The sequence below is a fragment of the Myxine glutinosa genome, chromosome 6 (assembly GCF_964187855.1).
Source record: "Myxine glutinosa chromosome 6, kmMyxGlut1.1, whole genome shotgun sequence".
Classification (NCBI taxonomy): Eukaryota; Metazoa; Chordata; class Myxini; order Myxiniformes; family Myxinidae; genus Myxine; species Myxine glutinosa.
The window spans coordinates 162298203-162322846 of NC_136266.1; the positions used below are offsets into that span (position 1 = coordinate 162298203).

General features: G+C 43.7%; 2 protein-coding genes across 9 annotated transcripts in view; one reads left to right on the top strand and one right to left on the bottom strand.

Annotated features, from left to right (window-relative positions):
* The window catches only part of LOC144892693 (protein FAM200C-like), a 1175895-nt gene that overhangs the window by 617095 nt on the left and 534156 nt on the right, over positions 1 to 24644 (bottom strand). The window lies entirely within an intron of this gene.
* Positions 11175 to 24644, top strand: part of LOC144892691 (uncharacterized) — a 78580-nt gene continuing 65110 nt past the window's right edge. For 2 of the 8 annotated variants that reach the window (XM_078780831.1, XM_078780835.1), the window contains exon 1: positions 11236 to 11368. In XM_078780831.1, coding sequence (XP_078636957.1) covers positions 11266 to 11368 — 103 coding nt within the window. In that variant the 5' untranslated portion in view covers positions 11236 to 11265. Of the gene's footprint in view, positions 11369 to 12708; positions 12751 to 24644 lie in introns of those variants that run through there. The other 6 variants (XR_013623908.1, XR_013623907.1, XM_078780836.1 and 3 more) reach the window with 6 other exon arrangements.

Consider the following 24644-nt stretch of genomic DNA (forward strand, 5'->3'; position numbering starts at 1 on the left):
CTACTTGGAAATAGTGGTTATGAACAAGATACTCACAGATGTCCAAGACGCATCACGTCAAAGTTTTAAAATGTATTCTGCATGCATAATCAGTGATGAAATGTATCAACATTTTATAATTTAGATGCACGATGTACGTACGTTATACTTTTTAAAATTGGAGTGTCTTGGACTATTGTGAGTATGTCGTTCATAGGCCATTGTGCAAGCCACTCCTTTCGTGCCGTGAGACCCATCGGGTTGCTGAGGCAGTTTCATTGGCGAGGAGGCACAATCCTGGATGGGTCGCCACTCCTTCGCAGGATATTGGCTTATTTCCCAGAGTTGGTACTCCTTTTGCTGACCTTGGAAGAATGAGTGGCTGAGTCAAACCACCTGGTGTTACTGGCATGACTGGGGCTAGAATTCAGGTCCTTAAGATCTTAAGCAAGCCATCTTAACCATGAAGCCAACACCAGGTTTGAACACCCCATGTCTGATCCAATGTGCCATGAATGAATATGATGAATGAATGATCGTTTTGAGGCCATTTTTCCCCGCTAGAGTGGGGGTTGGCCTTGCAGGCCCCATGACCTCATGGGGTCCTGTTTGAGGCAAATGTTTTTATGGCCGGATGCCCTTCCTGACGCCAACCCTTGGTCACGCTCTTACGATGCGCAGGGATATGGTGTACCTATTCTAAATCGGGGTACACACCGGATCATTCATCCCAGCAAGCTGGTACTCAATTTTGCCGACCTCGGAAGGATGACAGGCTCAGTCAACCACCCTGGTGTTAATTCAGCAATCGACCGGGATTCGAACTCAGGATCCTAGGATCCCAAGCTAGCGCCCTAACCGCTCAGCCAACACCAGGCCAATGTGCCATACTCTGTGTTATTAAGCGTTGGTTCTGCCAAACCAGTTTCTAGGCCAGGGTCAGGCTGGGGTGGTATGACATCCCTCTCCCAGCAATAGTTCGGGCAGCAATATGTAATTTGTTCAGTGTGGCGATGCCCCCCCCCCCCCTACTCTTCGAGAGTGACCTTAAACGTCTTCCAACTAATGCCCACAGATGGGACGTACATTTAACGTCCATTCGAGGGACAGCACGCACACATCATTTGGAAACAAAAGCACACCTTTATCAGCCAATGCCAGCAAGATGTACAGGGCATGGTCCGGTTCTCCTGCATCGATGAATGAAATTGAAGAAGAAGAATCGATACTAACAGCTTCATTTCTGGACACACTCTCTTGCTCCCTCCATCTCATCAGCCCAAGTGAATAAAATAACATTAACTAGTAATAAGTGTCCACAACCATCCTTGATCATGTTGTGGAATGTCGGCCTAGGCCCTCGCTTTCTTTTTCTTCCGTCCTCGCATCTGTTAGCCTTCGTCACCTATATTAGCCCCTGTTGGACTCGGTCCGAAACGGGGACTTATGGATTTGGTCTCGTCCGTCCTTTTGTGCGTCCTCAACCATATCGAGATGTATGGACCAATTTTGTTCATATTTGTCAAAAAGACAACACATGACAGTATACATACATATCCAAGTCATGTTATTTTTCGAGATCAGATCAAAGATGGCCGACTGGAAGCCATTTTGTTACTTAAACGTGTCCCTAACCATTTCTTGAACATGCATGGTCTGATTTTCTTGAAACCTGGCACAAGCACAGTTCATGATGGCATACAGCTGCACCTCACTTTATTTTGCTATCTGATCAAAGATGGCCGACTGGTAGACTGGCTGCCTTTTTAGTTTTAAAAAGCCTGATATTGAACACGTCGTCAACCTTTTCTCGGACATGCATTTACCGATCTTGTTTAAATTTGGCACACAGATAATGAATGATGGCTTACATAAGTCGTCATATCTTTTCAATATCAGATCCAAGATGGCCGACTGGCAGCCATTCTGTTACATAATCGTGTCAACAACAATTTCTCGGACATGCATGGACCGATTTTCTTAACTTGGCACAAAGACAATACATGAGTATGCATATGCAGAAGATTTTGTTTTATCATCCAACCAAAGATGGCCGACTGAGAGCCTTTAACTCCGTACAGCAAAATTAATAAAACCTCGGCGGGGGCTATGACATTTTATGTCTTTTTCTTGTTGTTCGTTTTTAAATTCGTTTTTTTTTTCAGAAACTGCAACAACGATTGACACAACTTTCAATATAAGAACCTCAATGCATAGATTTTTTTTTTAAACAAAGTTACATGGTGATTGGTCGGAAAATGCAGTCGGGGTCCAAAAAAAAATCTATTTTCTGTAGGCATGGGTTGCAGGGTGTTACACCTATCAGGAATAATTCCATGGGTTTGGCCGAATAATTGAGCCTTTGAGGATCCATGGTCGCTGGACCGAGTGTTGCTTTTTCATTTAATTCACCACATATGTGCGGCCACGCTGTCTCTTCCCTTCTCCCCCACCCATTCGTTGTAAATAAATCCTTTATCATTGCGAACCTGTGTGGTGGACATTGGGGAATGTGGAACTCTTTACGTGTCATCAATTTGTCAGAATAAACGCATCGACGGGTCGATAGGGAATCCGCAAATTTAAGGTGCCATTCGTCAAAAGGAGTAAAAGGTGGTGCTCCCCTCGGCTATTCACTGTTGGGAGATTCACCAGCGGCCACATGGTTCTTAAACCACCGACCTGCACACAAATTACGGGCGGACGTGGAATCCTATGGATACCTCCCAGTCTGGCAGAGCGTTGATCATTGGACCACACACAGGTGGAATATCATCCTACACCAAAATTATCCTTTGTTTCCAGGTCAAAGGTCAAGATAATTTTAAACGTTTATTCCAAGCTACCCCGAATGCTCTGGCCTCGCCTTTTTGACATCTCGCCACAGAAGAGCTGTCCCTGCCTGCTCCAAATGGTAGTCAAGATGTGGCTCTTGTGAACAGCAAAGAGCTCTTGAAATGGATCATCCTTCAAGAGCTGTTAGCAGGTAGAGATATCAAAGGGGGAAGACTCATTGTGCTGAAGATCCTTGCATTTACCTCCATAAGGGTGATGTGAACTATGAACTCAAGACCCTAATATCTTCAACAAGATACGTTAACCGCACCAAGCTGAGATAAGCAGTACAAAGTAATGATCGTTTTATCGAAGGCAACAACGAAAGAAACAACTACTTTCACTCTCAGAAACCTCCTTGTAACAATAAAGTAACTCAGAAAAAATATTTATGGACATATTAAGAAACACTGAGGGACGAATGAAAGTGGAAGGACACCTGCAGCAAGCACAACAAAGACAGAACTGACAATTTGCATGTTAATGCTTTACAAAGTCAAATGCTTGACAACAACATTGTTTCCTCCAAACCCAAGAGTCCATTGAATATATTTCCTGTTGACTTGTACAAATTATTGAGATCTATACATATAACATATGGGTGGGTGCAAATGAGTATGCTGAAATACCTCTTCCAGGTTCTCTCCACATGGGGATATTTCTGCCAAAAAAAATAATTCCACTGTTAAAGAAAATAAACTGATCAACCATCAAGAATCCGTACACGAATGGACATCAAACCGGTGCACACCGTAAGAGTTATCACAAGAGATGAGCCTTCCGGAAAAAAAGCACACCTTTATGTTACCTGCAACTCAAACCTCTGATACAAATTTACACATGTATGTATCATTACATCGAAGTTTTAACATCTGTGGTTTTTCATCATGTCATGTACAGTCGTGCCCAAAAATATTGGCACGCTTGCACTTTTTTTCAAATAACTCACAATTTTCTCCAAAAATAAGTTCAAATTGACAAACGTATTTGGTCTCCACAATTCTTGATTTCACTGTTAATATTACAGAACCTTTGTTTTTGATTCAGAACTTAATATATCCTTTTAAATCAGAAAATAAAAAGAAATGTCATTGACAAAATTATTGACACCCTCGACTTAATATTTGGTATCACAGCCTTTGGACAAAATAACTGCAGTCAAATGCTTCCTATAGCCATGAATGAGCTTCCTACAGCTCAATACTGGCAGTTTGCCCTACTCTTCTTGTGCAAACTACTCCAGTTCTCCCAGATTTGAAGGGTGCCTTCTCCCAACTGCCGTTTTCAGATCTCCCCACAGGTGTTCAATGGGATTTAGATCTGGACTCATTGCTGGACACTTCAGAACAATCGAGCGTTTTGTCTTGAACCATTCCTGGGTGATTTTTGAAGTGTGTTTGGGTCACTGTCCTGCTGCAAGACCCATGACCTTCGACAGAGACCCAGTTTTCTGACACTGGGTTGAACATTGTGCTCCAAAATGCCTTGGTAATCTCCTGATTTCATGATGCCCTGTACACATTCAAGGCACCCAGTGCCAGAGGCAGCACACCACCCCCAAAACATCACTGAACCTCCTCCATGTTTGACTGTAGGGAAGGTGATCTTTTCTTTGAAGGCTTCATTTTGTTTTCTTTAAACATAGAGATGATGTGCTTTACCAAAAAGCCCTAATTTTGTCTCATCTGTCCACCGGACATTCTCCCAGAAGGACTTTGACTTGTTCAGGTGTGTTTTGGAAAACTCCAGTTGTGCTTTCTTGTGTCTTTCAGCCTGAGTCTCCTACAATAGAAACCTCTTTCATTGAGTTGGCGACGGATGGTGCGAGGTGAAACTGACGTACCTTGTTTCTGAAGGTCAGCTTGAATCTGTTTGGCAGTTAATCGAAGTGCTTTCTCCACCATTCGAACAATCCATCTTCGATCAAGTTCTCTCTTGCGGCCACGTCCACAGAGTTGGCGACAGTGCCATGGGCCTTAAACGTCCTGATAACATTGTGTATGTATGGTGGGCACAGGGACATCAAGGTCTCTGAAGATGGACTTGTAGCCTGGAGATTGTCCATGCTTGGCTACAATCTTGTGTCTGACCTCATTCGACAATTCTCTGGTTTTCTTTCTTTTCTCCATGCTCATTGTGGTACACACTGTGACAAACAGCAGAATTACTTATTTTATCTATTCAAACTGGTTGAATGAGTCACCATTGGTGAGTTCAATTCCAAAGTAAAGGAGAATCACCTGCTTGAAATCTAATTATTTCTAACCACTTCAGAAAGGTGCCAATTATATTGTCCAGGCCATTTTAGGATTCCTGTGGAATAAGCCAAGATTTAGTATTTTTTCACCTTTTTTGTTTGATTCCACTGCAAACCAAAGAAATACATTTGTGGACACCAAAATATTTTTTAATTTCAATAATTTACTGGAAGAAATGGTGCATTCTTTGAAAAAAGTGCAAAGGTGCTAATATTTTTGGCCACTATTGTATATAGTCTGAACCCTCACTCACCAACCCTGTACAAGTGGGTATAGTCTGGATGACCCAGCGGTGATTGGGCAAATTTAAATCCACCCACGCATGGAAAACGGAAGTTTTACAAACCAGTCTGGTGGTTTAACTAACCAGATGGTGGAAAAAGAGTCGTATCCACTCGAGAGGTTGAACAACAACAGGGATTTTAAGGCCATTTTCCCTGCAAGAGCGGGGGTTAGCCTTGCGGTCCCCATGACAATCTTCTCCATTTTGCCCTATTTTCTGCATCTCCCCTTGTTAACCCCTTTGCCCGCATTTCTTCTTCGACCATCTTTAGCCAAGTCTTTCTCGGTCTTCCCCGTCCTCTACTTCCTTCTACATTCATTTCCATCACTCTTTTCAACCAGTCACTTTCATCCTTCCTCAAAACATGACCAAACCATCTCGACCTTTTCCTCTTCACAGCATCCATCACAGGCTCTATTCCCCATCATCTTTCGCAATTCATCATTTGTCTTCCTCTCTCTCAACGATACTCCACACATCCACCGAACCATTCGCATTTCCACCCTTTCCAGCCTTCGTTGCTGCTCTACGTTCATTACCCATGTCTCACTCCCAAAAATCATAACACTTCTCACACATGCAGCATACACCTTTCCCTTCAGCTTCAATGACACTCCCCTCCTCGTCAGCACGCCACTCAGTTCCCGAAACTTCTTCCATGCACATCTCACTCGAGCAACCGTTGCCGAGTCTGATCCACCTTTTCCATTCAGCATGTCTCCAAGGTAACAAAATGTTTTCACACCTTCCAGCTTCACGCCATCTCCAAGGTCCAACTCAACATTTCCTCCATCTGCAGCTCCCTCTGTGCACACCTTACACTTGAATGTAGCTGCCACACTGGTTAATGACCCTCTCAAACCACTACATTTTTGATGAACCCACTCAGCGCACATTGTACATTGAATGGAATTCACTCCGACACCCTTCCTGCACACAGCACAGGGCCACTTCCCAGTTCTTTCCACCTCACCACATGCTTTACCACTTGCCATCACCTTCGTTTTTCCGATATTCACCTTCAGACCTTTTGTCTCCATACATCCTTCCACTTGTTCATCTTCTCCTTCAGTCCATCCATACTTTCTGCAATCAACACTAGATCATCTGCATACAACAACTCCCACGGTAAACCCTCCTTTACGTGCTGAGCCAGCACCTCCATCACAGCTACAAATAGTAGTGGACTTAGTACCGACCCGTGATGCACTCCCACCTTCACCTCAAACTCACCACTGTTCCCGTCCTTCGTCCTTACAGCTGTGCGTGCTCTTTTGTACATTGCCATCACTACTCTGATCAACCATTCTTGAAGGTTGAACAAACTGTTTAATATAATAAATGGCAGCAATAAAGCAAAAAGGCACAAATATAAAACTTTTGGGTGCCTGTCATTTTGACGGGATTTTCCCCGAGTCATGTAAAACACTCGATAGGTCTTATTTTCCAAATTACCAAATTGCTGTTTCCATGACAACCATTGTATATGTCACAATATGCACATCTATCTTGTTTGTTTATTTGGTTTTTGTTTTTTTTACGGAGAAGCCCGTAGGGTAATGCCATCTGGGACAGCGTTTGTCTGTCTGTCGGTAGATATATGTATGTCCCTCATAAAGTCCACCAATCAGAGCTGAGGATCTGATAACATGACAATGGGACAGCAAATCATCCAAGCCCAGTGACACTGTTGTTGGTCTTTCGATCTTGTGTTTTTGTGTACTTGGTTGAGGCTCATATAAGAGCTTCCACATAGTCACGTGAAAAAGTAAGTACACCCCACGTAAAGTTTTGACTTTTTCAACATATTCCAACATACAGCTATTTGATCTTCATTTCAACAATATTGATAGATAAAGGTGATATAATACAACAAATATCATGAAACATTTACATTTTGTAGTCCATTGTATAATTTAAATAAACATAAATGCAAATTTCGCATGTGGAAAAAGTAAGTACACCCTTGGCTCTATTAGGTGGTATTGCCCCCTTTGGCAGAAACAACCTGAAGTAGGCGTTTCTTATAATTGCCTACCAGTCTCTGACCGACTGGGAGAAATTTTTGCCCACTCCTCCATGCAGAATTCTTTCAGCTGTGCGATGTTTGAGGGGTTTCTTGCATGCACAGCTCGTTTCAAATCCCCCCACAACATCTCGATGGGATTTAGATCCGGGCTTTGACTTGGCCATTCCAGAACCCTCAATTTCTTTCGTTTCAGCCATTTCTTGGTGGATTTACTGGTATGCTTAGGGTCATTTTCATGTTGCAAGGTCCACCTTCGGTTGAGCTTCAACTTGCCGACAGATGGCCTCACATTATCCTCAAGCACCCTCTGGTACAATGAAGAATTCATAGTGGATTATATGATGGTGAGCTGCCCAGGCCCTGATGCAGCAAAGCTGCCCCAAACCATAATATTTCCACCACCATGCTTTACAGTTGGTATCAGGTTCTTGTGGTCAAATGCTGTCTTTGGTTTTCGCCAAACATGTGTTCTGGTACTGTGGCCAAATAGCTCTACCTTTGACTCATCTGTCCAGAGCACATTGTTCCAGAAGTGCTGGTCTTTGCCTCGGTGTTCATTGGCAAACTTTAGTCTTGCCCTGATGTTCTTTCTGGACAGCAAATATTTCCTCCTGGCACACCTCCCATGTAGATCAAATTGGTGCAGCCTCTTTCTAATTGTAGACTTGTGCACTTTGACATCAACAGTGGCAAGAGCTACCTGTAGGTCCCGTGATGACATTCTGGGGTTCTTAGAGACTTCTTTCAGCATCTTGCGGTCTGCTCTCGGACTGAACTTGCTGGGGCGGCCTGGCCTGAACAAGTTGGCAGTTGTTTGGAATCTTCTCCACTTGCAGATGATCTTCTTGACAGTCGAATGATTGATTTCAAATTGTTTGGAGATCTTTTTAAATCCCTTCCCAGACTCGTAGGCATCTATAACCTTCTTTCTGAAGGCCTCAGAGAGCTCTTTTGATCTAGTTATGGTGACGCCGCACACTTCAACAACAAAGAGCAAACCAAACTAAATGTCAGGTTTAAATAAGACAGGTTCCTCCAAGATCCTCTCTAACGATGTTCTAATCATTTGCACCTGAGCTGGTGCACCTGATTCTAATTTTAGGTATTTGAAGTAGTGATAAATGTAGGGGTGTACTTACTTTTTCCACATGCGAAATTTGCATTTATGTTTATTTAAATTATACAATAGACTACAAAATGTAAATGTTTCATGATATTTGTTATATTATATCACCTTTATCTATCAATATTGTTGAAATGAAGATCAAATAGCTGTATGTTGAAATATGTTGAAAAAGTCAAAACTTTACATGGGGTGTACTTACTTTTTCACGTGACTGTATGACATACTAGCCGAAAGCACCGGGTGTTGCCCGGGTTATTTTTGAATGAATTTACTGCTATAATTCAGCTTTTTCGCGGCCGTATAAGATTGACTATTATAATTCAGCTCAGCTTTTAATTGCGAAATGGGCCCAGCCCGGCTGAAGCAGCCTCGTGACCTAGCCTATAACCTTCCCGGGGCCTGTCCCGACATTTTTAGTTCTTTTTGAATGAATTTACTACCATAATTCAGCTTTTACTCGTGGCCGGAGAAGATTGACGACTATAATTCAGCTCAGCTTTTATTTGCGAAATGGGGCCAGCCCGGCCAAGGCGGCCTCGACCGGCCTCACCACCTAGCCTATAACCTTCCCGAGGCCCGTCCCGACATTTTTAGTTCTTTTTAAATGAATTTACTACCATAATTCAGCTTTTACTCGCGGCCATAGAAGATTGACTACTATAATTCATCTTTTACTCGCGGCTGTAGAAGATTGATTACTGTAATTCAGCTTTTACTCACGGCCGTAGAAGATTGACTACTATAATTCAGCTCAGCTTTTAATTGCGAAATGGGCCCAGCCCGGCCGATGCGGCCTCGACCGGCCTCGCCACCTAGCCTATAACCTTCCCGGGGCCAGTCCTGACATTTTTGCTTCTTTTTGAATGAATTTACTACTATAATTCAGCTTTTACTCGCAGCCGTAAACGATTGACTACTATAATTCAGCTCAGCTTTTAATTGTGAAATGGGACCAGCTCGGCTGAGGTGGGCCTCGACCACCCCCGCCATCTAGACTATAACCTCCCCGGAGCCCGTCCCGATATTTTTGGTTCTTTTTGAATGAATTTACTACCATAATTCAGCTTTTACCCATGGCCGTAGAAGATTGACTACGATAATACAGCTTTTACTCGCGGCCATGGAAGATTGATTATTATAATTCAGCTCAGCTTTTAATTGTGAAATGGGCCCAGCCCGGCCGAAGCGGCCTCGACCGGCCTCGCCACCTAGCCTATAACCTTCCCGGGGCCCGTCCTGACATTTTTGCTTCTTTTTGAATGAATTTACTACTATAATTCAGCTTTTACTCGCAGCCGTAAACGATTGACTACTATAATTCAGCTCAGCTTTTAATTGTGAAATGGGACCAGCTCGGCTGAGGTGGGCCTCGACCACCCCCGCCATCTAGACTATAACCTCCCCGGGGCCCGTCCCGATATTTTTGGTTCTTTTTGAATGAATTTACTACCATAATTCAGCTTTTACCCACGGCCGTAGAAGATTGACTACGATAATACAGCTTTTACTCGCGGCCATGGAAGATTGATTATTATAATTCAGCTCAGCTTTTAATTGTGAAATGGGCCCAGCCCGGCCGAAGCGGCCTCAACCGGCCTCGCCACCTCGCCTAAAACCTTCCCGGGGCCTGTGCCGACATTTTTTGTATTAGAGGTTTCCTCCTATCTTTCACCGTTCAGGAGATTAGCTTGCACAGACAAACAAACAAAAACTTTCTTTTATAATATAGAGAGATAATAAAGGGAGTGCAGACAAGACAAGTCTTTGTAGACAAGAGGGGGGTGCACAACAACTGTGGAAGAGAGACGGCTGGGGCAGGGTACATGGGATAAACAAGATGGACACTACAGGGGCTTTCAGGAAAGAAAACAGGGAATTTGAAGGAGTTGTGAGCAGGATATCTCCAAAGCTTGTGGATGGATTCGGACAAAATTTAGTGTACATGTTGGGTGTGTGACGAGGACGAATTGGTTCAATTTTGTTGAAGATCCAGAATACTAGAACTTTTAAGTGATTCTTCACCATTGAGAGACGCAGCCAAAAATGACAAATAGCACGATATTTCAAAAAGTTGTGGAAGGAATTTGACGAAACTTGGTGGACAGTTTGGGAAGATGACAACAACAAGCCTATTGGATTTTTTGATAGGCCAGATCTGGACCTTAGTGGGATACAAAAAGTAAATTGTTCAGCCTGGCGGAAGTATGCGCACTATCCTTCTTGTCTTTGTTTTTCCGCACATCGTGCCAACATCGACCACAATTTTTAAACGTTATCTTTTTTTTTTTCAACCGAGCACCTCCGTCTCTAAAGTATGTACATGTGCAGTGCAGTATAATTAGAATGTGATTATATCTATAAAATACGAACTATTAAGCAAGACCAGGTTAAAAGGAGCGCCTGCAACCTTTCATTGCTCTTTCTAGTATCTAGTTAATCTTGTGCAACTTTTTCAAAATAAACCATTGAAATGCCCTGAATATCAAAAAATGTCATCCAATACCAAATAAGACAGGAAGGTATAAACAGACACAAATCTAAACATCTTGTACGTTTTTTTGAAATATGTCCGCAGCACTCCGACAAGAACACGATCCGATTGTTGACGTTTCCCCATTTTTTTATGACGAGACGCATTCCAAAACAATTTGTCAATTTCCTTCTGCTTTTCTCCAACAGACAGTTGAAAGGACATAAAAAGCCACAAAAAGAAAGAAGCTGAAAGCCGAGTGTTACAACTATTGAAATTGAGACCATGCGGATCGCATCAGACTTGTACGGAATGACCCTGACACGACGGAGCCTTGACCTTGTGTTTATGATCACGATGTTGTGGATATTCACCATTCATCTCTGCCGTGAGTCTCTCGTTCTGATATTTTAACGTTACTTTTAAACATGAGATCCTTCCCAAGGAAATATCAATGCAGAACGAGGCCGTTTGGTCATGAAGCCTGCACAATGGTTACCCACCTATGGTTGTTATCCCATGATGATTTATTCTTTTTAAATACTGAGATTCAAGCAAGGAAGCAGTACGGAACATTTTAAAAGTTTTTGGTACGACTCACTGGACCGGGATGGGATTCAAACCGTCGTAGTGTACTCTCTAACCTTTACACCACCGGGTTTGGGTATAAATGATGATATTATTATTACTTGCAAAATCGAAGATTTTTCAGGTATATTGGTCGGGTGCGTTTGTGGTTCTGTCTGTCTGTCTGTCTGTTTGTTTGTCTGTTTGTCTAAACCAATTTGTCTGGCCAACAGATCACATTTCTAAACCGATCGTCACGAAACTTCACCAAGTTGTCTAGGTCGTCCCAATTGAAAAGCCTATTGATTTTGAGGTCAAAGGTTATCTGGAGGTCAAATTTCTAAAATCGCCATTTTAAATCTGATTGACTTGAAAATTGAATAACATTTGTATATTGTCAATAAATTGGGAAACATACTATTTTTGAGGTCAATATGTCAAAGGTCAACTCAAGGTCAAACTTCCAAAATCATCACTTTTCATCTGAAAAACCTTCAATTCTCATCCGATTTCTGAGGATTGACTTGAAAATTGAACAGCATTTGCATATTGCCTTACTGAATTAGGAAACCAACTATTTATGAGGTCAAAGGTCAACTTAAGGTCAAACTTCTAAAATCATCATTTTTCATCTGAAAAATCGTCACTTTTCATCCTGTTGACCTGAGCTTTGATCAAGATTGTAAATTTTAATCTTCATGAAATGGCCAATTTGCTGTATAAATGGAAAACTTTTTACATACGAACATACGAAACGAACATACGAAATACGAAATTTAAACATACGAAATATAATTTGCGCCAAATTTGGTCACAATCCCATTAGCGGTTTTGGAGAGGAATTTGCAAGTGTTTACGACTACATTCCAGGTGAGCTAAAAATAAATCATGCTTTGGCGTTTCTTGGACTATTGTGAATTTGTCGTTCATATAACATTCTGAACGCACTTTTGTAGCATTTCTTGCATTGATACAGTTTATTGTGACGTAATAAACGTCATTAAAATATACCAAACCATCTCTGTTTTCCGCCGCGTATCACCTCTTTTATATAAAAGTTTTAAGTTTCTCTCCGGAAGTATTTTGGAGCTTGCAATGTATGAACATTCCTGATTTGAAAGGTAAAAATCTTATTATTCTACTTCCTGTATTTTGTCACAGATCTACGTTGCTTGTTCAGCCACACCATTGGGTGAATTCTCTGTAAGACAAATCCTTATTTGCATTAATACAATAATAGGTGGGTTTTTTTTGGGGGGGGGGGGGGGGGGGGTTCAGGGTTAAAGATTGCAACACATCACACACACACACACATGCAGAAAAATACACGAGACAACATCGGACTTCAGACAAATACAGCCGTTGCCCTTGACCGAAATGACATAATCCCTGAGTACATACGACGCCATCTTTACGATGTCGTTTTTCTCTTCACACTCAGCGGGGCAAATAAAGAAAGCTTTCCTCCCATTGGATGAAATCTGCAAAAGATTTCCTCCGTTGCTCTTTCCTATAAATGCGGAGCGTTAAGCAAAGAAGCAATATGCACCATTTTTTAAGACTTTGGTATAACATGGCCAGGGTCAGAATTTAACTGCTGACCTCCCAGCTGAGGGTGAGCACTCGAACAATTATCCCACTCGGTGTAGTCCAAAATTGATAGCCATGTACCACTCACTTACCTTTCTTGTTCCCAAAACGGTGGAACAGCAAGAGACCATTGTAATCTGCCTTTCTGAGTGACTGCATGATTGTGTGTCACACAGATATACTTTAATATAGACCATTCATTCTCAGACCTGAGCCTGGTGTTGGCTTAGCGGTTAGGGTGTCAGTTTGGGATCCTCGGATCTTGGGTTTGTAATCCCGGTCGATCGATGAATTAACACCATGGTTGACTCAGCCTGTCATCCTTCCGAGGTCGGCAAATTGAGTACCGCTTCACTGGTAATTCCCTGTGTGTCGCAAGAGGCGGCTGACAGGGTTGGCGGCAGGAAGGGCATCCGGCCATAAAACATTGCTTCAAAAAGGGGACCAAGATGCCCAAAAAAGGCTAATCCCTGCTCTGCGGGGAAAAATGGTCTCTAAAGGTGGTTCAATGTCAGTTTTAGACCAATCTCTCAATGGTGAAGAATCACAGATAAAACTTTTGGATCCAGATCCAGACCGGATCTCCACCAAAATCTAATCATTTCATCTTTGTCACACACCCAACCTCTCCACCAAATTTCATCCGAATCCGTCCACGACTCATTGAGATATCCTGTTCACAGAAAAACAGACAGACAGGGGGAAAACATAACCTCCATCCACCTCTGATGGTGGAGGTAATGAATGACTGACAACAGAAAGGACAGAAGAAAGGTGAAGTGAAAGGTTCTTTGGGCAACTATCACAGCTAATGGGAGACTGGCACCTCCGAGTTAAAGTGTTGCCCGGAACCATCTTACCCTCTCCGTGTCAGGATTGCTGGTCTTACTTTATGTCTCACTCAAACTACAGCTACTGGCCCAGCTTCAACTTCTCTTTTTCACAAACAAGTACCATACACTTTTCATCATACACTTTTCATTAGCCTTCGTTGCTGCTCTACGTTCATTACCCATGTCTCGCTCCCATAAATCATAACACTTCTCACACATGCAGCATACACCTTTCCCTTCAGCTTCCACGACACTCCCCTCCTCATCAGCACGCCACTCAGTTCCCGAAACTTCTTCCATGCACATCTCACCCCAGCAACCGTTGCCGAGTCTGATCCACCTTCTCCATTCAGCATGTCTCCGAGGTAGCAAAATGTTTTCACACCTTCCAGCTTCACACCGTCTCCAAGATCCAACTCAACATTTCCTCCATCTGCAGCTCCCTCTGTGCACACCTTACATTTGAATGTAGCTGCCACACTGGTTAATGACCCTCCCAGACCACTACATTTTTGATGAACCCACTCAGCGCACATTGTACACTGAATGGAGTTCACTCCGACACCCTTCCTGCACACAGCACAGGGCCACTTCCCAGTTCTTTCCACCTCACCACATGCTTTACCACTTGCCATCACCTTCGTCTTTCCTATATTCACCTTCAGACCTTTTGTCTCCATACATTCCTTCCACTTGTTCATCTTTTCCTTCAGTCCATCCATACTTTCTGCAATCAACAACAGATCATCTGCATCCAACAACTCCCACGGTAAACCCTCCTTTACGTTCTGAGCCAGCACCTCCATCACAGCTACAAATAGTAGTGGACTTAGTACCGACCCCTGATGCACTCCCACCTTCACCTCAAACTCACCACTGTTCCCGTCCTTCCGTCCTTCGTTCGATTTTCATTAATCGTTCAAAACTTTCAAATCTCTCCCCTCCGAAACTCCCCCATCACCCTCCCCCTCCAAATCTCCCTCCTCACCATTTTTCTTCAATTCTCTCCTCTCAGCACTCCTCCTCGGTTACCTCTTGACTCTTCCACAAAGCTGCCTCCTCCCCACTACCTCTCCCAACTCATACAGTGCATTCAGAGAGTATTCAGACCCCTTCACTTTCTTGTCCCCCGTCGCACCGCGGAGCGAAAGGGGGACTATGGTTTTCCCCTCTGTCCGTCCGTGTGTGCGTGCGTGCGAACGTGCATCCATGCGTGCGTGCGTGCGTGCGTAAGCGAAGGACCGAATTCTAATTTGGTGTGTGGGTGCAACCCACGTCAAAATCCAAGATGGCCACCGCCATGTATGTCTGAACCTTGTGAGCTGAATATCTTGAAAAATAAGCGAAGTACCAACTTATAATCTGGTGTGTGGGTGTATCTAGGCTTAAGGAAGAATGCTGTTGAAAATTGGGTCGCCACGTCAAAATCCAAGATGGCCGCCACCATATATATGTCTGAACCTTGTGAGCGAAATATCTTGAAAAAATAAACGAACTACTAACTTCTAATCTGGTGTGTGGGTGTATCTACGCATAAGGAAGAAGGCTATTGAAAATTGGGTCGCCACGTCAAAATCCAAGATGGCCACCGCCATGTATATGTCTGAACCTAGTGAGCGAAATATCTTGAAAAAATAAACGAACTACTAACTTCTAATCTGGTGTGTGGGTGTATCTACGCATAAGGGAGAACGCTATTGAAAATTTGGTCGCCACGTCAAAATCCAAGATGGCCGCCTTGCGTCTTCCACTTTGTCAACTCACATCACTTCAACGACGGGGGACCTAGGCGTAACGCTTGTTCACATTTTGTTATGTTGCAGCCTTATGCTGAAATCGTTTAAATTCATTTTTTCCCTCATCAATCTACACTCAATACCCCATAATGACAAAGGAAAAACAGGATTTTAGAAAGTTTTGCAAATTTATTAAAAATAAAAAACTGAAATATCACATTGACATAAGTATTCAGACACTTTGCCTCCCATTTCTCATCATCTTTGAGATGTTTCTACACCTTGATTGGAGTCCACCTGTGTTAAATTCAATTGATTGGACATGATTTGGAAAGGCACACACCTGTCTATATAAGGTCTCACAGCTGACAATGCATATCAGAGCGAAAATCAAGCCATGAGGTCGAAGGAACTGCCTGCAGAGCTCAGAGAAAGGATTGTGTCGAGGCTCAGATCTGGGGAAGCCTACAAAAAAATTTCTGCTGCATTGAAGGTTCCCAAGAGCACAGTGGCCTCCATAATTCTTGGATGGAATTAGTTTGGAACAACCAGGACTTTTTTCTTCCTTTTTTTATATACTGAATCGAGGCTCGTGAAAGAGCTGACATTTACTTCACAAACAAACCAACCAGACAAACAAAATATATAAAAAGAGGGAGCGGAAGACAAGAGAAGGGGAAGCACACAAACACTTGAGAGCATACAACATTTAAGAGCAGGGAGATGTGTGGGAGGGAGAGGGCTTGGGGGGAGGAGGCGTGGGAAGGGGGGGGTGGGAGAAGTATAAAACACCAGGACACCAAGGACTTCCAGGGCGGAAGTTGGTATTTCAAAACAGTGGAATTGGGGTGAAATTAGCGGAGATAGAAAAGATCAAGGTTTTGGATGGGGGAAGATAAGAGACGGTGGTGAACAGCTGTTTTAAAGACCTGGAGGGTGGAGTGGGATTGAAGAGAGTGAGGGAGTTTGTTCCAGAGGCGGGCGAAAAGAGGAATGAAGGAGTGAAGGTGAGCAGAGAGTCTTGATTTTGGCAGTTTAACCATAAGAGGGTTGCAGGCAGATCTTGGGCGACCTGTAGGAATATTTGCGGGACAGAGCCCAGAGAGAGCTGGGGGGGGGGGGGGCAAGGCCAGAGAGGAGTCGGTAGAAGACGGAAAGACCACCAACCTGCCTGCGGTGAGTGAGTGAGAGGCCCTTGGAGTTAGCTTCATCGCGGGAGATTCGAATGATTCTGAACGCTTTGGTTTCAACAGCGTGAAGACGAGCTAGGTGTGAGGCAGGAGCACCAGTCCAGAGGGGAGAGCAGAATTCCATAGAGCTGCGGATGAAAGCCTTGTATGTGGTGAGGAGCTCAGGTGTGCCAAGGAAGGACTTCGCACGATGGAGGATGCCCAGTCGGCGACTGGCTTTGGAGGCCAGATTTGAAATGTGGTTTTCCCAGGAAAGATCATGGCAGATAGTGAGACCCAAAAGCTTGAGTGACAGAAATTCTTGGAGAGGATTATTCAGAAAGTGGATGGGAGGGTTGTGCAGTCGGTCTTTTCGGAGAGACATCGTAAGAGTGTGAGATTTGTCAGGATTGAAAGACATGTTCCACTTGTTTGCCCAGTCTGTGATTTTGTCCAGGTCTGCAGAGAGTGAGGAGGCTGCAGACTGCCGATCTGAGGGATGAGGAACAGAGCGGCAGAGAGTGGATCATCAGCAAAGAGATAGAGAGGATTTTCAAGAGAGTCGGAGAGATCATTGATGAAGACCAGAAAAAGCACAGGGCCCAGAACACTGCCTTGGGGAACTTCAGCCTGAACAGGAGGAGGAGATGAGAGAAACCCATTCAGGGCCACATGTTGACTATGACTAGAGAGGAAGTCCGCCAGCCATGAGTGGAGATTTCCATGGATACCAAAGGAGGAGAGTTTGGTGAGCAAAGCTGGGTGCCAGACCGTATCGAAGGCACGTGATATGTCAAGGGAGACAGCTCTAATTTCCTGTTTGGCATTGAGGACCTCAATCCATTGTTGAGACAGCAGAACCAGCATGTCCAGAGTAGAGTGACCTGGTCTGAAACCAAATTGATGATCAGAGATCAAGCCATTGGAGAAGAGGAAAGATTTCATATCCGAAGCAATGATGGATTCCATGACTTTGCTGATAATTGGGAAAAGGCTGATTGGTCTGTAGTTGCTAGAATCTGTTTTTTCACATTTTTTGTGTAAAGCGGTGATATTGGCTGATTTCCAAGCAGACGGCAGATGACCTTGAGCAAAAGAGAGGGTGAAGAGAACAGAGAGAGGGAGTGAAAGAGCGGAAGAACATGATTTTAGAACCCGTGGGCTGATGCCGTCAGGTCCAGTTGCAGAATCAGAGTCGAGGGTTGACAGAAACTTTTCCACCTTGTCAGGAGCAAAGGACACAGAGTCCTGGAGCAGCTGGGTATGACTGGGTATGGTGGGTACAGAGAGGGATGGGTTTGGGACACAATATTTTGAGGCAAACACAGAGTTGAGGCATTCAGCTTTTTCACGTGCGGAGTCAGCTGTGTAGCCGTTTGAGGTAAGGGAGGGGATGGAGGGGGAACAAACACCAGAAACAGATTTGACCAGACACCACCAGGATTTGGAAGAGGGAGACAGATAAGAGAGTTCGGTCTTGAGAACGGAGAGATATTGTTTCCTGGCTCTCCTGAGGGTGGAGACACACTTGTTTCGGGCTTTGTGAAAGGAAATGAGATTTCCTTCCATTGGATTTGCTTTCCAGGAGACGAAGGCAAGTTGTTTCTGGGCAACAGCCTCACCACAAGATTCCGTGTACCATGGACGGGAGGAAGGGTATGACAACTGAAGATGAGATGGGATAAATCTGTGCATGAGAGAGAGCAATTTACTTTGGAAGAATTCCCAGGATGAGTTGATGTCAGAGGTGGTAGAGATGGGAGACCAGTCCAGATGATTGATGGCTGCTTGAAGACCGTGCCAGTTGGCCTGAGTGAAATGCCAGACTCGTCGACGCTGAGGAGGCTCCCTGAGAATGGTCAGAGAGATGTCCACTTTAACAAGCACATGATCAGATGAGCCGATTGGAGCAGAAGAAGAGCAGCAGACATTTTCAGGGAAGTTAGTCATAACCAAGTCCAGAAGAGAAAATGCTCCGTTGACTGAGATCCGGGTCGGGAAATTGACAGATTGTGTCAGTCCCAGGGAGTCGCAGAAGTCCTTTGCTGATGAGCCATGGCTGGTGAGAGAGGTAGCCACACCCAGCCAACTGGCATGGTGACAATTTAAATCACCACATATAGTGATGTGAAAAAGTAAGTACACCCCATGTAAAGCTTTGACTTTTTCAACATATTTCAACATACAGCTATTTGATCTTCATTTCAGCAATATTGATAGATAAAGGTGATATAATACAACAAATATCATGAAACATTCACATTTTGTTGTCCATTGTATAATTTAAATAAACATGAATGCAAGTTTTGCATTTGGAAAAAGTAAGTACATCCTTGGCTCTAATCGGTGGTATTGCCCCCTTTGGCAGAAACAACCTCAAGTAGGCGTTTCTTATAACTGTCTACCAGTCTCTGACATCGACTGGGAGAATTTTTTGCCCACCCCTCCATGCAGAATTATTTCAGCTGTGCGATGTTTGAGGGGTTTCTTGCATGCACAGCTCGTTTCAAATCCCCCCACAACATCTCGATGGGATTTAGATCCGGGCTTTGACTTGGCCAATCCAGAACCCTCCATTTCTTTCTTTTCAGCCATTCCTTGGTGGATTTACTGGTATGTTTAGGGTCATTTTCTTGTTGCAAGGTCCACCAGATCTTTTTAAATCCCTTCCCAGACTCGTAGGCATCTATAACCTTCTTCCTGAAGGCCTCAGAGAGCTCTTTTGATCTCGGCATGGTGGCGCTGCACACTTCAACAACAAAGAGCAAACCAAACGAAATGTCTGAGGTTTAAATAAGACATGTTCCTCCAAGATCCTCTCTAACGATGTTCTAATCATTTGCACCTGAGCTGGTGCACCTGATTCTAATTTTAGGTATTTGAAGTAGTGATAAATGTAGGCGTGTACTTACTTTTTCCAAATGCGAAATTTGCATTTATGTTTATTTAAATTATACAATGGACTACAAAATGTAAATGTTTCATGATATTTGTTATATTATATCACCTTTATCTGTAAATATTGTTGAAATGAAGATCAAATAGCTGTATGTTGAAATATGTTGAAAATGTCAAAACATTACATGGTGTGTACTTGCTTTTTCACATGACTGTATGAGGAAGAGAGAGTTTGGATGAGTAGATAGAAGTTGGTCCATATTATCAGACAGCGAGATGTAGATGGAGTCATCACTGTTTGGTGGATGGTACAACACACATATGAACAAGAGGTGGGAGCGAAGGGGAAGCCGAAGCCAGCGGTATTCCTGGGGGTGAGGTGGAGAGAGTGCAGTGCAGGGCGAGTGAGGAAGAGAGTTTTTAATAAAGATATAGCAACCCCACCTCCAGGACGAGGCTCAGGTCTATCATACCAGAGGAGGGAGTAACCCGGGAGAGATACTAAGGAATCGGAAACATCATGAAGGAGGAAAGTTTCTGTTAAGCAGATCACGTCTGGTTTGACAGAAGCAACCTGTATGGAGAGATCAGTTAAGTTTGAGGCCCTGGATGTTTGAGGTCCATACCGTTAATGAAGAGGAAGGGGGAGCATCGGATACAGAACAGGGGGGGGGGGGGGGGGAGGGGTAGGGTAAGATGTGGAAGAGGAGGAAGAGGTAGGGAGAGCTGTTGAAGGTGTGTCAGAGATTTCAGAATAGCTCGGAGAAAGGGAAGGATGGGGCAGACAAAAGGTTTGATGGAGATTGGGTGAGGCACACTGAGGTGTTATTTGAGGAGGGGGAAGAGCGAGGCAGAAGGTTGAGGGAGATGGAGGTGAGAGTTGGAAGGGTGAAGAAGCGGGGAGGACGCTTTGAGGAGGGTTGAGGGGGGAAATGGAGAAGAAATGAGGGTGGGGAGATTTGAAGGGGAGGGGCGAGGGGGGAGTTTATGAGGGGAGCGGTTCGGGGTGAGTTTAGGAGGGAAGGGACAAGGGGAGGGATTTGAAAGGAATGGGTGATGGGGAAGATTTTGAGGGGAGGGGTGAGATTGGATTTTGGAAAGTGTACGATTAATGGGAAACGAACATTTATCGCGGATATGTTGTTTGGAATTAAAAAAGAGATATCGAGTTCAAGTGAATGACGACATGCCGTGATGGTTTCTACTTTCTAAACGTGATCTTCGTGGATCGCCATATGCAGATTCGCCTCGGTCCCGCGATCGATGTTTCTATACGTTAACGTACCCGTTTGTTTGCGAACGTGTACGTTTTTCATGGAAGTCCTTCACGAACTTGCTGTCCATGTCTGACGTGCGACTGAGGGTGCTACAGGAATGTGGAATTTATTGGTTTCATGCTTTCGCATTCGCCGTATCTGCATTGCTTGTTTGCTTCTGGCCTCCCACCCATGCGTAGTACGGATATCTCCCAAGTAACTTAAATTTACAAAATACCGATGGGGGTAGGGAGCCTAGAGGGACAAGGCCACGCACGCGGTACCAACAGAAAACGACTAATTACACACAAGTTTGCACGAATTACAAACCAAAACCTAATTAGAAACACACAGTAACACATGTACAGTAAAATAACCAGTGGAAATTTGGCAAAGACACGAATGGGAAAATACTTAAACTTTGATGACGTAGAGAGCTCGAAGGACGCTTCCTCGCCCGAGGAAGCGGAAGTTCAACTGTTGTGAAGCGAAAGCGAATTCACAAAAGGTTCATATACTTGCCAATTTATCCTCGTCGACAACTGAAAGGTATCACACGAAAGCTCGCCCGAAGAAGGCAAAGAGTTTAATCACAGGTCACGACGCGTCCTGCATGCAAGGCCTGAAGAGGTCATCTTGCCCCCTTCTCCTGAAAAAAAGCCTTTTAAATAGGAAGAAAAACAGCGTGTTGTAAAAGACCACTGAATAAAACGCTGCAGGAGAAAGTTTAAGTAAAACACCTTGCCCATTCCTATGAAGCACAATATGCTACACTGATTTTTTTTTTAATGCCGTGAACAAACATTGGTACATTATGGGTGATGAAGGTTGTGGTCAAGTTTCATCAAAATTGTCTGGGTAGTTTTGGAGAAGAAAGCAAATGCCTATTCTTTCGGGGGGAAGTGGGGGGCAACTCACCCCTCCCCCTGTTGGCCACTTTAATGAGCGCAGATGTTGATGCGGTCAATACGCCTTCCTTAGGCATCAGGTATGAAGCTTGTTGCGAAGTTTCATCAAAATAGTGTGTTTGGTTCACGGCAACCCCTCCCCTCCTAAACTCCCCCCTTGCCCCACCCCTTCAAATTTCCCCTCTGAAACTCCCCCCCTCCCCTCCTAAACTCCCCCTTGCCCCTCCCCTTCAAATCTCCCCCCTTACTCCTCCACTTCAAATCTCCCCCCTTGCTGCTCCCCTTCAAAACTCCCCCCTTGCTGCTCCCCTTCAAATCTCCCCCCCCCCAACCCCTCCCTTTCAATGCTCCCTCCTCGCCCACCCCCTCCTCCTAAACTCCCTCCTCCCCTTCAAATCTTCCCCATCCACCCTCCCCTTCAAACGTCCCCACTCACCCCTCCCCTTCAAAACTCCCCCCCCCCCTCCCCTCAGAGCTGCCTCCTCCCCACTTCCTCTCCCTTCTATCTCATTTCAAATGGTTCAAATGATAATAACTGAAATGTTTACAGACTCACTCACTGACTTACGGACACTCCTCGATCTCGAAAAATTGTTGGGGAAAACGCTTTCAATGTGAACCCCCCCCCCCCCCCCACCCCCACACCCTCCTCATAAATCGGGATTTTTTGAAAGGGTTTTTCAAGTTCCGGTTACGACGCTGGGTCTGGGAACCCGTGACTTGCAGCAAAAGTTGTTGAATTTGGTACAAGAAAAACAAAAGCGATTTCGATCCAGATGACAATGTGCAAACGGGAACAAAATTCAAAAGATCCGTGTGAATGGTGCTGTGGAAACCAAGGCCTTCAAGATCATTGGAATCCCCCGTGCTGAAGCTGAGTCTGTGGGCCTATCACTGCGCTATCACAGACAGGTCGGTAGTCTCTCTGTCTTTTACCACCTCATTTCTGTTCTTGTACCCTCTGCTCTTTCTATGCTGTTTCTGAACCCTCCATCCCTCTCCCAGGTTTCTACAGGGCTCACACTGTCCACCATCAACCCTCTCCTGTTAAAATTACCGAAGTCGAGGATCACTGCTTACCTCCACTCATTTGTTCTTCACACCTATGGAATCAACTTCTATGTCTTCTTCAATTAAATTGTTCTTTCGCGGTATTCAATATTAACATATATGGTAGCATACACTGGATCAGCACGCCGCTGCGTGCTTGGACGACTCCTCAGCACCATCCCGACACACACCAATGTGTGTGCTACGGTGTTTTTACACCACAGGTGTTTTTACGGCAGCCGTAGTGCAAATCCTGCCACCAACCTCCTTGAGGAGGACCCAGTACACTGGTGCTCATTTTGCCGACCTCGGAAGGATGCCAGGCTGAGTCAACCCCACCTGCTGTTAACTCAACAGCTGAACGGCATTCGAACTCAGGATCTTTGAATCCCAAGCACTCCACCCGAACCATTAGGCCAACACCAGGTATATTGGCATATCTCATCAGGGAATTCTCATTAAATGGTGATATTTAACATTCCACATGCAAAAGTTAGAATTAACATTCCACATGCAAAAGTTAGAATAAACATTCCACATGAAATGGTGATATTTAATATTCCACATGAAATGGTGAGAATTAACATTCCACATGAAATGGTGAGATTTAACATTCCACATGAAATGGTGATATTTAACATTCCACATGCAAAAGTTAGAATTAGCATTCCACATGCAAAAGTTAGAATTAACATTCCACATTAAATGGTGATATTTAACATTCCACATGCAAAAGTTAGAATTAACATTCCACATTAAATGGTGATATTTAACATTCCACATGCAAAAGTTAAAATTAACATTCCACATGAAATGGTGATATTTAACATTCCACATACAAAAGTTAGCATTAACATTCCACATGAAATGGTGAGATTTAACATTCCACATGAAATGGTGAGATTTAACATTCCACGTGCAAAAGTTAGAATTAACATTCCACATGAAATGGTGAGATTTAACATTCCACATGAAATGGTGAGATTTAACATTCCACTTGAAATGGTGAGATTTAACATTCCACATGAAATGGTGATATTTAACATTCCACGTGCAAAAGTTAGAATCAACATTCCACATGAAATGGTGAGATTTAACATTCCACATGAAATGGTGAGATTTAACATTCCACATGAAATGGTGAGATTTAACATTCCACATGAAATGGTGAGATTTAACATTCCACATGAAATGGTGAGATTTAAGATTCCACGTGCAAAAGTTAGAATCAACATTCCACATGAAATGGTGAGATTTAACATTCCACATGAAATGGTGATATTTAACATTCCACATGAAATGGTGAGATTTAACATTCCACATGAAATGGTGATATTTAACATTCCACATGAAAAATGGTGATATTTAACATTCCACATGAAATGGTGAGATTTAACATTCCACATGCAAAAGTTAGAATTAACATTCCACATGAAATGGTGAGATTTAACATTCCACATGAAATGGTGAGATTTAACATTCCACGTGCAAAAGTTAGAATTAACATTCCACATGAAATGGTGAGATTTAACATTCCACATGAAATGGTGAGATTTAACATTCCACGTGCAAAAGTTAGAATTAACATTCCACATGAAATGGTGAGATTTAACATTCCACATGAAATGGTGAGATTTAACATTCCACATGAAATGGT